The sequence below is a fragment of the Haliotis rubra genome, unplaced genomic scaffold (assembly GCF_003918875.1).
Source record: "Haliotis rubra isolate DU_JTF1 unplaced genomic scaffold, ASM391887v1 Scf527, whole genome shotgun sequence".
Classification (NCBI taxonomy): Eukaryota; Metazoa; Mollusca; class Gastropoda; order Lepetellida; family Haliotidae; genus Haliotis; species Haliotis rubra.
The window spans coordinates 652,078-669,495 of record NW_025767221.1 but is presented as its reverse complement, the minus strand read 5'-3'; the positions used below and the strand labels follow the sequence as shown (position 1 = coordinate 669,495).

Sequence of the window (17,418 nt, the reverse complement as noted above, 5' to 3'; positions counted from 1 at the left end):
CTCATGAGATAAGTGTGGGGCCAGGTTACCGTTCTTGGAAGGTGAAGCTAGGTCCAGGTTGTTAACCATCCAGTAAGCGTATTTCTGCGTGAGGAGAATATGATGCCTCCATCATCTTCTGTAACAGGATCGCAAATAAGAGGTTGATGCTCTTCCGATGGTGACTGAGGTGGAGACCTGTATACTTCTACAGCTGTGCAGGGTGATGTCAACGGAGACCTGTCTGGGGATTTCCGTGAAGACTTGTGAGGCTTGACGGTGTGATGACCTGAGTGGATATCGGCGTGGTGAGCAGCGAGGTGATCGGCGTGGAGATGCGGCGAGGAGATCGTCGTGGAGAACGGCCTGATGAGCTGCGCGTCGATATGGTGACCTTCGGAGGAGATCTATGTGGTGAGCGTTGATAGCTTCAGCTAAGCTCTTGGGGAATCCCTCGATGACCTTGTAGAGCGAAGATGACTTGGAGCCTGTAATTGGTGCCCTTAGCCAAGACCTTCGCTAAGTTTTATCTGAGTCCGGTCCTGGGGAGTGGCGACTTGACCTTCGCGAAGGCCTTCGGAGGCTGGGGTCCGAGTCAGAGTCCGGGATGAGAGGATCTTCCTTCGCGAACCTCTTCGTGAGTGTCTAGCTGTCCTTCGCGAAGGCTGTACATCTGGGTCCTTCGCAGAGGTGGGCTGTGACATCCTTCGTGCAGGTGGGTTCCCCAGCGATGACTTGATAGCGGCAACCGTTGTGGGGGTCCCTCTGGGGTGACGTCTACGTTGGAGCCTTCGAAGGCTCGGCTTCTGGGCTGGTTGTCTCTCCAGGCCATAGCGTTCTTCCATCATCTTCATAATGTGTAGAACCAGGTCGTCTGGGACGATCTGCGAAGATGTAGTTGGTGCCCTCTCTCGCTGGTAGTAGCGGCGGGACCCTCAGGAAGATCATCAGACATCAGCGTTTGTACATCAGGCTGCGTGTAGATCTGCGCTGACGTCACTCTTGCCGACACCGGGTCGTTTCTTGTGGCGCATTACATCGGGTATGATGATCGGCTGATCATCATACAGGCCTAGTTCTGGGCGGGGAACAATCTCGGCTGAGAAAGTCCTAGTAGACTTCGCTGGTTTCCCTGGGAGGTAGACGCTGCCCTGGGGTGAAGTGCGGAGTCTGCGTTGTGGACGAAGTGGAAGCCCTCTTAGTCTTCGGCTGCGACGACGGGATGTCTGGGGATGCAGGACGCTTCTTGGAGATGGCGGACTGCGTCCCACGCCTCTCCTCCGAGGGTAACTCTAGCGGAACACCAGACGGGAGGGGGTCGTCCGACAGCAGTTGACTGGCTAGGGGTTCCGAAGTATCGGCCATGGCTAGGCTCTGTTTACGTGACCTATCTGCTGCGCAGCGTCTCAAGGCGCTAAAGATAATATTTGTTAAATGCTGTCGGATCGCGTGAAGAAAATGCACATGGTGCAGTACAGCTAGGGCATATTAAATGCGGATCGGCAGCAGAAAAACGTAACCTACAAACAGTACAGATTTTCATCAACGCAAACTGCTGAACAATCACGGCGTCCCGTGAATAAACAGCAGAAATACGAATAAATATCAATACATAATTGTTGAAGGATACTAGCTAAACCTCTATAGATGACTACAAGAGGTAACTAACTAAGAATAATCAAAGGATATAGTTTGTAGGGAGACATAGGCGCTCTCACATCCTGCTCACTGGGCTAAGAAGAGAGAGAGTGAAGCATGAGGGAAGAGGTGGCCTCCTTTCCCACGCATTTGGAAGAGAGAGGCAACTCTTGGTGAGTACTAATTAGTGATTTTACATTGAAGGGAGCTTCAATTAGGGAGATACAAGTGTTCCACTATGTTCGCAAGAAGAAGAAGACAAGCAAAAGAGCATGAGTCAGGATAAGGACAAAATATACAATTTATATTAACATTTTCAAATTTTAAGCTTATCCTATCTCACGGTATGCACTTATCCCACGGTCAGATGGTGGGACGCGAGATACCCTGTTTCTTGACAGTGCGAACAGCAGGAACTGTGTAGACTGGAAACGACTGTAGAAACTCCTATGCTTGTGCTGAGTTCTCTGGAACTCCTTGGCTTACTAAGCACAACGTCTCCCAGGGAGATGGGTGCTCCCGAGTGATGTGGTGTTTGGCCGCAACCTCGAAGGACACAGCTCAGCAAGAAATGATGTCACTTCGCCACGATTTTCAAGGTACCCCGTAAATTAAAGTCGGTTGACAATAATCAGGCCAGCCCCTGCTTCAAGAAGACCCCACAGACACCCGACCATGGGCGAAAGTGAAAGAGAAGCACAACTCGGGAACGTTCAGTTCGGGACAGCATCAAATTGACCCTCACTCCTTTGCATAAGCTTCGTCAAAGGATGTGCCCAGCAACTTTGGAGTCGGTACTCAACGAAATCCACTGGAATTCGGGAGTGTCACACTTCACTGACGTAATTGCTCCATGGAGTAGAGGACAGTAAGCGTGAATGTCGAACACCTCTGCATCGCCGTCTTCCGATGCCTTGGTATGGAAGCCAAGTGAAGTAGTTCTTAAACCCATAACTTGAGAACAATGATTGAGATCCTGTTCAACTTTGTTCCGTATGTAGAAAGAAGCAGTAACGCGCAAGCGGAACTGTCCCTCAACTGCGTTGGTGGGCTGATGTAAGCTGCCGAGGTCCGAACTAGTGTAGGTCCCAGGACAGAACTAGTGTAGTCTCGCAGTTAATGTGAAGAGAAGACTATATCTGAACGCCAGAAGCAACCTTCCATGAGAACGGTCAAGGAGCAGTTGCTACGGAAGGCCATCGTCGAGGCTAATGCAGGAGTCTCATGAGGATTGGCGGCGGCAACCCTGCAAGTGGAGGCTCACGGGATGGCGCCACGCATTAAGAAAGTCAATGTGGCTCGGGAAACCTCAGCTCTTGAAGCGTCCGACAAAGGGTATGAAGAGGGCTTTCAGAGTGGCCGACAATCCTTGGAGGCAGCAAGGTAAAGGTGTAGAGCCCTAACAGGGCAGAGTGTCACATCTTCAGCATCATCAGGCCCAAAAAATGGACAACGGGGAATGGTAAACATCCGGTCCGGTTGCCCTGGCAGTTGGTTTTTCACGATGAAGTCCCAGTGGAGACCCAGGAAAAAACCTTGCCATGCTTCTTCGGCTCGAACTGCACGCGATTGACAACAAGCACGTGAAACTCAGATATACGAGCAGCAGTAGCCATGCTACCAGGAAGAAGAATGTCACTTCACTCGAAGTCCCTGTCTTCTAAAGGTTTGTAGTCTGTAGAATCACATGACGAAGGACAACGGACAGTTCCCAGACCAGGAGTCTGAACTTCCTGGACTGGTCGGTGAGTTGTAGAAGTGAAGAAAACTCTGGAAGAGTGGAGATCTTCATACCCGTGTTAGTAGCCAAAACCGAGTTGATAGCAGCCAGTTAGGTAGCTAACGTAGTACCCTTGAGTTCCCTAGTAGCACGGAGATGCTGCAGGAACACAGAAACGACCTGAATAGAGGCAGATTGGGAGATTTCCCTAATGTTACAACAGCCTTCAAACTTCTTCCACTATAGTCGTAGAAAGAACGGGTTGAATTACGATGAACTGAAGTGATAGCTGTGGCTACTTGATGAGAGTAGCCTTAGCTATGAGTAATCTCTGGAGATGCCAAGACGTAGTTAAGGGGTGAGGGTGAAAAGCAGGTTGCCCCGGTCGGGAAGTGGTACTGGGTTTGGCTCTGCCAGGCTTCTTAGGTCAACAAACTAACTTCTCGCTGGTCAGGACTTAGTGCACGACCAAAAGCAGTAGAATCTTGCTGGTGGTCAACAGCTTCTGTATTACAGATGAACACCAGAAATGGGCTTCACACATTATACCCATGTGGGGATTCGAACCCGGGTCTTCGGCGTGACGGGTTCGGGAAGAAGAATCAGTTCCTTGGGATTGTCGGCCTAAAGGTACGGGCACAAAAAGTGCTGTAACGGCCGAAGCTGAATTCTGTACATTAGGGCTTGATCTGATGTCAGAAAGCCTAGTAGCTCCTGCCACTGAGATAGCACTGGAGCAACACATCGCTAGATCTTCATCCACCTGTCTTGAAGGGCGAACATCATCCCTTGACTGGTGTCAAACAATGGATCGATGAAGTGGGGTCTCTGGATCGATGTTAGTTTCGATTCCACAATGTACAATAGCCACCCTAACTGCCGGAGCAGCATGGTGGTGAACTGCAGTTGGCGAAAAAGTACGAATGAATCCTGTTGTGCCTGGATGCAATCATCAATGTAGCTTCGAAGGTGAAGTAGCGCCTAAAGTTGACCTCTGTAAGTGAAGGCTAGTGCTGAGGTAAGGAGACCTAGCAACTCTTGTCACTGATGTAGGGATATCTCTCCTGAGATAGAAACGTTTAAATAGTCAAGCTACCATGGCAGCACTGACCGAAAGTGCTGAATGTAGTAGAGTCGGTACATAGAGATTGTCAATTAATCTACAGGAGCGTTCACACTGTGCAACGGAGTGATGAAGGTCGTAAAATCGGTGATCTCAGGTATATTGGTTCACCAAATGAAGTATTGGTCCGCCAGATGGAGTGATAAAGTTAGTAGATTCGATGCATGGAGATCGTCGATCTACCCAAACATTTGTAAAGTTGCTGTAATGACAAAGGTTAAAAAAGCCCAGCGGCGTCAGGGAAGGTTTATCTGGGAGAGAGGCAAAATGTGCCTGGGGACCATGCGAGTGGAACTGCAGTGACCTCTGAACTGAGGGCTTGGGCTAAAAGTTGAAAGCCGAGGAACTCTCGGTAAACTGTCTCTCTCGGACTGGCTGGCTGAATCCCGACATAATCACTCTTACGGGGAATGGCACTGTTCATCGTCACTGAAATAAAAGGCTGGGATTGTTATCCGCTTGTAGGACCTCGACAGATCTGTCAGTGTACTTCATAGTGACTCTAAATATCATAATTCTCTGGAAAACAAAGGGTCGTCCGCCATTTGCAAATGGTACCCACAATGCAACAGTGACAAAATCAGGAAAATCCGGTGACAACATCTCGTAACATCCCGGCAAGGGGATGATAGCTACTTGACATCAGTACTGGTACCATGCTTGAAACTTGACCCATCTGTCCAGAAGCTTGCTTATGTAAAGGGAAGGGTGATGAAGATGACAAAGCAGGCCATGATTACACCATAGCAGCTGTTCTACAGTAGTTTGTAGTAACAGGACTCAGTGAAGCGTCGGAAAAATTCCTGGATAGCAAGCCTGTCTAGTAACGCACAGACGAGTGGTTGTGGAGCTGATATCTACGCCGAAGGGTAGATTCCTAAACCAAATCATTCATCAAGGTGAAGATCGGAAGGTAGATAAATCCGGAATGATATGAGCTCTGGTCACGTAGTCTAAGTCTGGGAGATCGGGGATCGTCAGAGCGTCAAGAGCCGGCGTAATCTAGATGTCTGTGCTACTGACAGAGCTACTTCATCTGTTCAATCAGCAGAAAGGGGGTACCAGGTGGGATAAGTTATGTGACTAAAATCTTCTAGCGCCTCACATGCCGTAGGGTAATCCGGAGAGCCAAGTCGAATGGTCATGCTAAGAGCATGCCACTCCGTGGTGAGGAATTCAGCGTATCACAAATGCCCTGAATATTAACATCGTGTTGAAAGCTGGTAGAGTTTAATTAACAGCTGGTATAATTGACCGTATCTAGATGCAAGGTCATGATCCTCGATGAGCATGTAAAAAAACAGTGTTGACAAGTTCCGATCCGTCAAGCTGAATGTAGTAAGTAGAGCATCTGGTATCTTGCTCAAGATAGCTGTAGATGAGTGAGTGAGTGAGTATGATCTTCGCCGGATAGCTGTAGCTGTAACCAAGTGACCATGTGTGTCGACTGAACCAACATTATTTCTGTACCTTAAAGGCGGCATGGTTCGGCAATGCTGGCAGTTCGGTGAATACTGATGGTTCGGTGAATGTGAGCGGCTGAATGCTGTCGGATCTGTTGGCGATCTGGCACGGTTCGATGACCAGGATGGGTTAAGTGATCTGGCTCGGCGAGGTAAGATCTGAAGCGGTACTATGATCCGGTTCTGGTGCGGCGACTCAGTTTGGCCCGACGAACTAGTTCGGTGATGAGCAGATCGATCTGGTTAACTAGTACGGGGATGTTGTAGTGAATCAGTTCGGCGATGTGGTTCGGACGAGATGAGCCATTCTGTGCAGAAGAATTAGTTTGACAATGTCGCTGCGAACCGGCCTGCCAAATCGGTTCGACGATGATACTTGGAAGAGTCCAGTGAATCATGGAACGGCTAGTTAAGTCGAAAAACGTAGATTCAGTGACTGCTGATTCGATGAATGCTGGTTCAACGATCTCCGGTTCGAGCAAAGCCGGTCTGGCGAATTTCGGTTCGGCTGAATGCCAATTAATTAGATGCAGCCATGGTTCATTGACGAATGCTAGTTCGTTGAATGCGCATTTCGTCCCTGTCGAGGGAGCAGACTGTTGCTGATTCCAAGCAGTAGTGAATAGCACTCAACATCGCAGCCAGATCTGGGGGAGTAGTAGTTTCCTGCGCAGGAGTCCAGGAATCTGGTACAATCGAGTAGACTAGAGAGACAGCGCGGAGGCAGGAGCCCGTCATAAGTTGTAGTAGCACGCTGATATCTATAATCGAAGCCCGTTGAGTAGATCTCCTATCTGTAGAACCATATTGATGTCTGGAGGGGCCGAACCGGAAGAAGCAGCACATATGGAGACCCGATGAGGAGATCGGGGAACAAGGAGGGAAGTATCATAACGAGAATGAAGATCCCTGGATCTTGAACGATAGGCAGCAGTCGATCGTGTAGGAGATCTAGGTTGATGGTCGAGTGCGTAGAAGAGGAAGTCCCATGCTGACAAGAAGACGAAGTCCGAGGAGGTGACTTCAATCGAAGAACCGATCTCAACAAAGTAGATGGAGGCGTTGCTTAGTTGAATGCAAACGAGTCGAAGAGTGGCGTCTCGGTGGTGAAGTAGACCTACCAGGTCTATCCGGTGAACAAATCCGAAGAATAATAGGAGCCTGGTCCAAACGACTCGGTGAAAGCTGTGTCCGTGCTGAGGAGACATGACTGTAGGATCCAACAGAGTTCGGGGAAGTACACAGATGGTCCGGAGAAGGCGTTCCATTGAATACTGCTTGAAGAAAAGAAAACCGTGAAAGTCGGTTCATCACATGCCGTCTCGGTGAAGTCTTCCGTTTCGTGACGTTGATTCGGCGAAGTTCGATTAGAGTGAAGTCTGTTTAGAAGACAATCGATCCGAAGAATGCCGAAGCGTACACTGGCCTTCGATGTCGGTAAATCTCGTAGGGAAGGTGGACAGGGAAGGTGGACAGTCGAAGGTGGAGGTGGAGGGCGGACAGGCAAAGCGTGATCCTGCGAACTGTGATTCGATCTGGCAGGCTTCGGTGAAGCAGAAGATCAAGGTAGCTGGATGCAAGACACACTTCTTTCCGCCGAATGGGAAGGAGACGGTGAAATAACCACTGACAGGCGATGAGGCGAGGTAGACTGGTTCCTCTCACTACTGGATGAACGACAAGAGCGAGAACGGCTTCTGCGCATGCGCTCTGCGCAGTCAGGCGTAGAGATCAGCTGATTCTTGTCCGAAACAGATAAGCCAGGTTGCCGAGATAACTGGTCCGGTGAACGAGAGACAGAGAGCGTAGTTCGAAGGTCCCGCTGTGTAGAGGTATCCTGAGGGGTGGTGGCAGTCTCGACAACCACTACCCGGGACGTGGTCGAAGACGAAGGACTGGGGCCGGAATGTTGAGAGCCCAACAAATTCCGAATGTCTTCTGATAAGTAAGAATTTGACGACGCTCTCATGAAATCCTCTTCATTCGAGTGAGGGGACTGTGACCGCCGAGCAGACAAAGTAGGACGCTTAAACTTTCCTTACTTGGAGGGACTGGGTCCGTCAAGGGAAGCGGCATAACGAGCCCTGTCAGCAACACGACGAGGCCAAGCCGAGTGTAGTCACCAAGTCAAAACCTTGCATTTATTGCAGCGAGAGTCCCATTTACACTGTCCCATACAATCAATACAATATCCAGGTGGATCACTCGCGAGAGAGCGGCTTTATTACACGGGAGCATTTTTCCTCTTCTTTGGCTGGTCAAGTTTCCCCATTTTGTAGACTAAGTTGAAAACGTTGAGCAAAGCAAAATACGTCCACACTCGTGTGCGACAAGAAAGAGAATGATGATTCGGAGATAGTCACGTGGGCAGCTAGTGGTGCATGCCGCATGCTTTGCATGAGAGCTAGGAAGCTGTCTTATAATGAGGGTAGCATGGAGTGCTTGGGAGGATGGACAAGAGAGGCCTAGGGAAAAAAGTTTACATCGTTCCACTCAGTGTCGAATCAAGAGAGAGAGAAGTGCATACTGTGAGATAGGATAAGTTTAAAAATTTGCATTTATCATCTAAAAATAGCTACCACAGGAGATAATGCTTATCTAAGAACAAAAATTGTTGTCAAGGTGAGTGAGTGAGTTTAGTTTTACGCTGTACTCAGCTCTATTCCAGCTATATAACAGCCAATCCAGTGATCAACGGCATGCACATCGATCTACGCAATTGGGATATGATGACATGTGTCAACCAAGTCAGTGAGCCCGACTACCTGATCCATTAGTCGCCTCTTTCAACAAGCATGGGTTGCTGAAAACCAATTCTGACCCGGAATTTCACGGGTCTCCTCCCTGCAACTGAAACCAGCATTACATCTTACTTTGGAAGCTGATCAACAGGTATTCGGGCTTCAGACACCTCAGGCTCTGGTGCACTGAAAATTCAAAGAGAGGAAACAATACAAAAAAATATTCTAGAATTTTATTTCCAAATAATATACAGTGAAACTTCTGGATGGTGCTCAGGGTTTTATCAGATATTGTTTTGCATTCTCTACATGAACAAACTGTAAATGGGCAGAAGTAGTGAGTGAGTGAGTTTAGTTTTACGCCGCATTCAGCAATATTCCTGCTATATGGCGGCGGTCTGTAAATAATCGAGTCTGGTCCAGACACTCCAGTGATCAACAGCATGAGCATCAATCTGTGCAATTGGGAACCGATGACATGTGTCAACCAAGTCAGCGAGCCTGACCACCCGATCCTGTTAGTCGCCTCTTACGACAAGCATAGTCGCCTTTTGTGGCAAGCATGGGTTGCTGAAGACCTATTCTACCCCGGATCTTCACGGGTCAAATGGGCAGAAGTAATTTACATTAATAGTTCCAGGAAATGCAAAACCACTTGACTGTTGAATGAGTTAAATTAATCCAAATGGTAGACTGCATTACACATATAAATGTCACATGTATATTTATCAAAAAATAAATACCTATCAGATTCAAAGTTCTTCAAAGTTCAAAAAGTGTCAGTTCTTCAATGGAAATCATTAAACAATGAAATCCCCAAAGAAATAAATAGTGATGAAACACATAAGAAATCTTTGCTTAAATAATGTTTAAGTTTGTGGGCCCTTTCTTTTATTATGCTACTGTCTATAGTTGTCCCAACATGACTGTGTAGGGGCTTTGTTTTCCTGACTACCAGGCTCCACTTAATCCCGAAGACAGGCAAAACTGTATTTCGAAAAATTTTGGAGACTGAGATTTGCATTAGTGAATAAAACGCTGTGTTAAGTTAGCTCTAAATTTAAGAATACCTTGTTTTCCTGGTGATAAAAAGGATGAAGATGTTGAAATCATTTTGGCAACGAAGAATTGGCAGTGAATGGGTCCAGCAGATTCATCCAATCAAAAGGAGGATGTAATTCAATGAATTTTCAAGATGGCTTCTGTCATATTGTTTGGTTATAGATCAAGGTCACTCACTTACCCTTTGCCTCTCAAGCTTTCACAAATGGGACTGTCTCTGTTCACAGCCACATCACTACATTTGGTGCATCGTGTCTTGAATAACGATCCTGAATTTGAAAAATAACGATCTTCCTGGGTTAGAATTGGGTTACAGCAACCTATGCTATGTATATGAGTGAACTTCCTGGATAGGGTCAGTCTCGGTGACTTGACTGATTGCACATCATTATTTGTTTGTTCGTCATCCTCAGTAATATTGCAGTTATGGATGTCAATCTGTAAGTAACAGAAACTGGACCAGATGAACCAGTGACTGACTTGACGAACATCGATCAATGCAATTATGGGACAATGTGCTGTCAATTTAGAAGAACATGGCCGACTATGACCTTAATCTTCATAAGCGCTTCTTAATACAATGGCTGCCCAGTACAGTTCTATCCTCAGATATGAGAACCAAAGGTGACCTGTCTTCCACTTACTTGATAAAGTGAGTGAGTTTAGTTTTACACAACTTTTAGCAATATTCCAGCAATATCACCAGAAATGGATTTCAGACATTGTAACCATGTAAGGAATCGAACTTGGGTCTTCAGCATGATGAGCGAATGCTTTAACCACTTGGCTACCCCACCGCCCCCCCTACTTGATAAATGTACAAGAACCTGAACCAAAACAGAGCATTGAAACTACAGAATAAATTGAGATCTGTGTCAACTCTTCACTATACCAATTAAACCATAGCCGTATGGGGGTATCATCAGATACACCAAAATAGATTACTATCAAGTGACCAAGGCCCAAACAGAAAAAGAACATAAAACAAAAAGTAGAAATTGGTTTCCCAAATTGCACCATATTTAATGAATTACAAAACAAAATAGCTAAACCTATTAAAATGATTCACTACAGTTCTATAACATATTAACACAAGAGTCTATCAGCAAAACCAAAATAATAATAATAAGTACAGCAACAGCAACATTTAACATTACAGCAACAGGAACATTACTTCTCTGAAGTAAATACACACACATTCAAGTGTTAAAATAGTATTAATTCAGCACGTTTCAGTAAAAAGAGACAGAGACAATTTCAAGGACTCCGAAATAAGAAAGCCAGACAAATTCATGTTTAGTTTGACGAACCCTAGCTAAATGGTAAGCACAATTCTGTAAACCAAAAATGTGTTCTAAACCCCAGGGTCCAAGGATTACCTACCATGCAGTTCTTGTATATTCTGTGTCCCTGCGGTTCTGTGGAGCTCATCGATGTTCTGTGTAATGACAACTACACGACGCCCTTGTAATGCCAGGCGCTTCTCGCATTCCGCTATAGCTATGTGAGCCTATGGAGGGACAGATTTTGCTTAGTGAACTGAAAGTCCAGATCTTTGTTTCTGACAAGTCTAGCCTAAATTTCTCAGATTTTGACAACACTGAAATTGAAAGAACCATCACAAAATTTTGAACATAAATGAAAAATAGAATGACAAACAAAAGAAATAAAATGATCTCATAAAGATATGGCACAAGAGATTAATAATCATGATTATTGTTATTATGCATTATATTCATAGTAACCATGGTAACACATACCCCAGATTTTGGAAATGAGTGAATTTATATGTTCAAGCAAATAAAATCAATTTATTAACATGGTACAGTTCATACATAATGATATTATTTCCGTACTAGCCTTCACAAATTAAAAACCGCATCATGTCTATATTCCGTTTCACAATTTATACATCTCATGACTTTAGTGTAACCTTCCTTGTTTAAAAAAATCAACGCCTCTGTTCCAAATTTCATTTTCAATTAAGTCACTAAGACTATTTTTCCCAAATCCTAAACAATCAAAAGGCCTCTGTTTATCCCAAGACCTGTCTGTGTGTCAACTTTGCTGGATTATTTCAACATTTTTTCAAGATATGCTCTGCAAATGACATCTTGCATCAACAAGTGTGACATTATTTTATGTGCGCTTCCTTGATGTCCTGAAGCCAAGGGAGGTCACTTAGAGTGAGTGAGTGAGTGAGTGAGTGAGTGTGAGTGAGTGAGTGAGTGAGTGAGTGAGTGAGTGAGTGAGTGAGTGAGTGAGTGAGTGAGTGAGTGAGTGAGTGAGAGTTTTTTAGAAATTTTCCAGCAATATCACTGTAGGTGACACAAGTAGTCTGTCTCACAGTCCCTGAACCACATTAATTTCCCTACTGCCAAGCCCTCTCCGCAGTGCTAAAGCCCTAAATAAAGCAAGTCTAGATTTCCTCAGGTTCTGAATCTCTGGTCTCCCTAGGGCTCCTTTTCAATATAAATGGGCTTGTTTGTTACTATCAAAATTATATATATACGAGACTAAGCCTTAGTCTAGTGACACAAGATAAGGGCTTCACACATTGTACCCATCCATATTATGAAGAGTTTTGCTATAAAGCTCTTCAGCAGGCACCAGGATGGTGTCCAATGATGTGACAAATACTGAAGTAAGCTACCTACAGTGACTGACGATGGAAAATTACATTCAGAATCAAGAATACCAAAACATTGGTCCTAAATTTGGAAACTGACAAGCATTGTTTCTTATGCCACATTTGTGATTTATCTGGTAGTGCAAAGACAAATTAGGAAAAAATATATGTGGTATTTCCAAATATATCTGAATAATCATATTTTCACATAATCTGAGAAAATGGGAAATTCCATGTTCAAGTGGGTATTTCTTCTGTAGTTTGCTACAGACCTGGAGCCAAATATCAGTGTCTCAAAGCAGGTCTAAATGAAATCTATTTATATCACAGTGAGTGAAGTATGGTTAAATCTGGCCGGGCTAAACTAGTGGTTGATAGCAAGAGCAGCATTTATAATCAGCCAAACCTGAGAGCGTGACCTCCGTGTCTCCATAGTAAACAGCTCATATGGCATGAAGTGGACATGTTCTGGCCTTGAGTCTCTACATGGTCGCAGACATTGTTGACATTCAATCTCCACAAAAACATCAGTTATTTATTTCTTCCAAGCAGGGGAAGGAGGTGGGGTAGCCTAGTGGTTAAAGTATTTGCTCATCACGCCGAAGACCAGGGTTTGATTCCCCAAATAGGTACAATGTGGGAAGCCCATTTCCGGTGTCCCTCATGTGATATTGCTGGAATATTGCTAAAAGTGGCATTGAATTAAACTCGCTAACATTCCAAGCAGTGATACTTGCTTGTGTGGAAAAATCCAACTTACCGCATTAGGGCTTTTGCTCAGCATGACTTCTCGTCTGTAATGGTAGAACTCCCACACCAGAGAAGGGTTCTCCTGAAATGCTTCAGGGGTTGCCAGGTCCTGGAGGAGAAATGCCAAGATGTCAGCAGCAGAAATTCTTTGACATTTGTGTTGAGTAGATAGAGTTCTCATTATCGTGACCCCGTATATTCTGATTAGTGACTCTGCTGACCTACTAAGCTTTTATCATTTTACAACATCTTTTAATTCAGATCGGTCACAATTCATCAGTGTTCATTAGGAATAGCTAGACAGATCAGTAATCTGAAATATCATTGATGACGATAATCATTAATTATGTCACAGATATTACAGTACTTGAACAGTACTATTGAGATGAAATAAAGTTTAACTCTACACACAAAATATACACATATATGCATATCTTTTTTCAAGGCTGCATCTAAATTAGGCACAAAAAAAAGAAGGTCAGATTCCGGTAATCCGACCGACCCTATCCTACCGCGGACAACCTGGGGCCCCTTCGCTAACAATGGCAAGCGCCAGTGGGCGGCACTCATACATGCTAATACGGGTCAATTGTCAGGTTGGTGCTCAACTTATCCTTGTTTGCCAGAAGTTACCGGTTCTGAAAGGTGGACCCTTATTTCTTGTCTCAGACCGACCACAGATTATATCTTATTCATGACATTCACTTGAATGCATGTCAGAAGTCTCACTTCTAAGCTAAGGTATCTTTAAATGATAGAATAGGGATACATATTCATCATAAAATTAAAAGGATAGGGAAATTCGGAAACATTAACAGATTTATTCAAATTTTTTGATGCACCGTTGACACCAATATTATGCTATGGCTCAGAAATATGGGGAACTTCTTATTGTAAAAGTATTGAATCGGTACAGCTTGATTTTTTTTAGTAAAAGTATCTTAAAATAAATAGGTCATCTTGTAAATCCATGGCCCTGGGTGAATGTGGCAGATTGCCCCTGCAGCTTAATTATATGACCAGTGTAATCAAATATTGGTGTAGATTGTTCCAACTTCCTCATGACAGATTACCTTTTCAAAGCTACCTTATGCTTAAGTCATTAGATGATAGTGGTAGAACAACATGGGCATCAAAAGTTAAAAGTCTTCTTTTTAATTTTGGGTTTGGATAAGTTTGGTTGAGCCAAGATGTTGGTGATGTTAATGAAGCGGCCATAATATTTCCGAGTCCCGTGCTGGGATTCGAACCACAGACCTTCTGATCCGAAGTCGGACGCCTTGTCCACATGACCAAAGAGGTTAACCCTGACAAGGTAAGGATGTCATCTGTAGGATGACTCCACACCCTGCTACATACGCCCCTGTCAACAGAAGGCACGTCCCGGGCCGCATAGTTGAGTACTGAGACTTATTTTACTCAAATTTGACATGAACGTGCTCAGCCCCACGTTGGGCGCCAATGTAGCAGCCATAAAATTTCCGAGTCCCGTGCTGGGATTAGAACCACGGACCTTCTGATCCGAAGTCGGACGCCTTGTCCACATGACCAAAGAGGTTAACCCCGTCAGCATGCTGACAAGGTAAGGATGTAATCTGTGGGATGACTCCACGCCCTGCTACATTAAGATGTTTATAAGCTTATTTAAACAAAGATTATCAGATAATTAAAAACAGTCCTGGTACTCTTCCCTGAGTAATTCCTAAAAATGCAACTATTATCAGTATTTTATATCGCCGTTAAATGTTGAATGTTATTTATCGTTTACCCTTTCTACACATTTAAGAACTGTTTTAGCACCATTTAGGTCTAGTAATTTTAAAATAGCCTTAGAAACTGGGCGTTATAACAACACTGATTATAATCAAAGATTTTGTACATCATGTAAATCTAAAGGTCTTACCTATATTGAAGATGAATTCCATGTACTGTTCATTTGTGAATCCCATTCACAACTAAGGGAGAGGTTTATTACAAAATGTGTTTAAAAGCCTTATACTGTATATTCTTAAGCAAATCTTTTCAAGAATACTAATGTAGACACTGTAAAATTTGTTGCCTTGTATCTATTTTATGTTAAAAGAATTATATTAAACACACTTGAATGATCATTGTGCCCCTGACTACACTTGAATTTCCTTTTGAATGTATTTTGGGCCTACGGCCTTTTTACTGGAAATAAACTCTGTCTGTCTGTCTGTCATAAAAGGATACGGGAATGCTTTTACCTGAGCTTGGTACTTCCTCCAGAAGCCTCCTGCTCCCCTGAACGTGGGGACACCGCTCTCTGCACTCACTCCGGCCCCAGTTAACACAACTATGTGTTTCGCCTTTGCAAAATCCTTACGGAATGCTGCCATGTCTGAACTTGGTTGCTGAAATGAACATATTTCAAACATCTTCATTATCATGCATAAAGCCAATAGCCATGACATTTTGTTACAACATTCTTCATAAGCTTATATTTTCTGTAAATAAAGTATAAATATGTGATGAATTTCAATGATGATCAAATGTGGATCTTAAGGCATTATTTTTTTATTCCTTGGATCAGATTTATTCTTACAAAGTCTAGAGTTAGAAGAGGTGAAAGCTTATTCATTTGCAACAAGCAGGATACCTTCACAACTTTCAAACACTAAAAATGTGCAAACTGTCAGCTGAAATTCTTCAAAGGCATTTAGAAGTTGGTGTATTAATACAAGACAAATCTTATGGATAACAACTTCTTGATTTATTTTACACAACGTTTCTGGGCTGGTTCTTGCCCCTTCGTCAGGTGGAGAATGATCATAGTGAACAATACAGTTATATATATTGATGTACAGGAAGCCAGATATGTAAATAAGTATATACAAGAGCAAGGGGGGAAGGAGATATAATTAAGTATGTACAAACAATGCAGTGAGATGAAAGAGAAGAATACAATGATAGGGTATGTTTTTACAATAAGAACAAGAGTATGTTTACACAGCAGAGTGGTTTGAGAGTCTATGATTTCTTGGTGATGCACCAGGCGCTAGGGAGGTAAACCCCTTGATCCCTGTTGATCTTGGGTACTAATCTTCTTATATTGATTGATTCAAGAAGTTTTCTTTTGCGCCAATTACTGATGTTGGAAGCCAGGATTTCAGGTTGTTGCCAGTTGATTGAGTGATTTGGATTTTTGACGATGTGTTCTGAGAGAGCAGATTTGAGATCAGATTTTTCAATTGAAGGTTTATGTTCTTTTGTTGTTATGTTGAACGTCCGGCAAGTTTCTCCAATATAATTGTTATCCATAAGATTTGTCTTGTAAAACTGTCTGCTTTTCTCAGAAGGGAAAGGGAGATAACTTTAGCAAAGAGTGTATATCATTATTATCAAGGCAGAGCTCCAGGTAAGATTTAGCTCATGTGGGTATTCCCACTGCTTTCAAATATGTGCGTATTTCAGTCATTTTACTCACCTAAGTATTATGTCATTGAGTAAGTTTACTAAGCAGGTATGTTCTGCCTCATGTCATACCTAATCAAAACCAACTTAAATCTAATGGAAATGATTTCATAAAAAATCACTCATCCTATACTGACAGTACAACACTAGTCCTATACTAACAGTACAACTTGATAGCAATCGATGTCTTTTTCATTATGCAAGCGATTTTTATTAATATATTCTGTACGCATTTGTGTTAACCTTTTACGTATCTAACATTTTAAATGCGTAGTTGGAAAATTTCTATGCATATTTTACCCGGATACGCAGCTTATCTGGGCCTCTGTCAAGGAAAAGGAATGTAACTTTCAATTCATTATGCAACAAATCATCGGTGTCTGATCGACAAAATATGTCGCAAAATAAATACTTACCGATATTCTGTTAAAATGGACAGGAATTTGTGCTTAAGCAGAATTGTTTCAATCTACCGGTAACTAAACTGACCTAGCCAAAAAATTCAATGCTAAGTAAAATGTTGTACATAAATATACATTAACTTTCATTGAACCTTCTAAAAATTGTTGTAAATATAATAATACAAAACACTGTGATTTGGTTCCCCAACAAAAAGAAACAGGACTGATGTTTGAAATAATAACTGATGATGAAATACATGTAATATTGTCATACCCAAATCTACGAATACTAAAATCCATCTCCCCAACAAGTTCAGCCATGTTAGATTCATTTTCAGTTCAATATGTTATTGTTTGTAAATATGAGCATAAAGGGTTTTTCATGATGCAAATATGTGCAACTGGTACACACAAGTGTATAAAATAGATATATATGGTTTAAACATATTTATTCATTTAGGCATGATGGGATTGGCA

At 43.3% G+C, this 17,418-nt stretch overlaps 1 protein-coding gene across 1 annotated transcript in view; it reads right to left on the bottom strand.

Annotated features, from left to right (window-relative positions):
* LOC124252854 (NAD-dependent protein deacylase-like) overlaps positions 1-17,418 on the bottom strand; it is a 30,427-nt gene that overhangs the window by 8,335 nt on the left and 4,674 nt on the right. The window contains exons 2-6 of the mRNA XM_046686526.1: positions 15,334-15,480; positions 13,116-13,214; positions 11,110-11,236; positions 9,908-9,995; positions 8,797-8,850 (exon numbers count right to left, since the gene is read on the bottom strand). Of these exons, the coding sequence (XP_046542482.1) occupies positions 8,797-8,850; positions 9,908-9,995; positions 11,110-11,236; positions 13,116-13,214; positions 15,334-15,480 (515 nt within the window). The remainder of the gene's footprint in view (positions 1-8,796; positions 8,851-9,907; positions 9,996-11,109; positions 11,237-13,115; positions 13,215-15,333; positions 15,481-17,418) is intronic.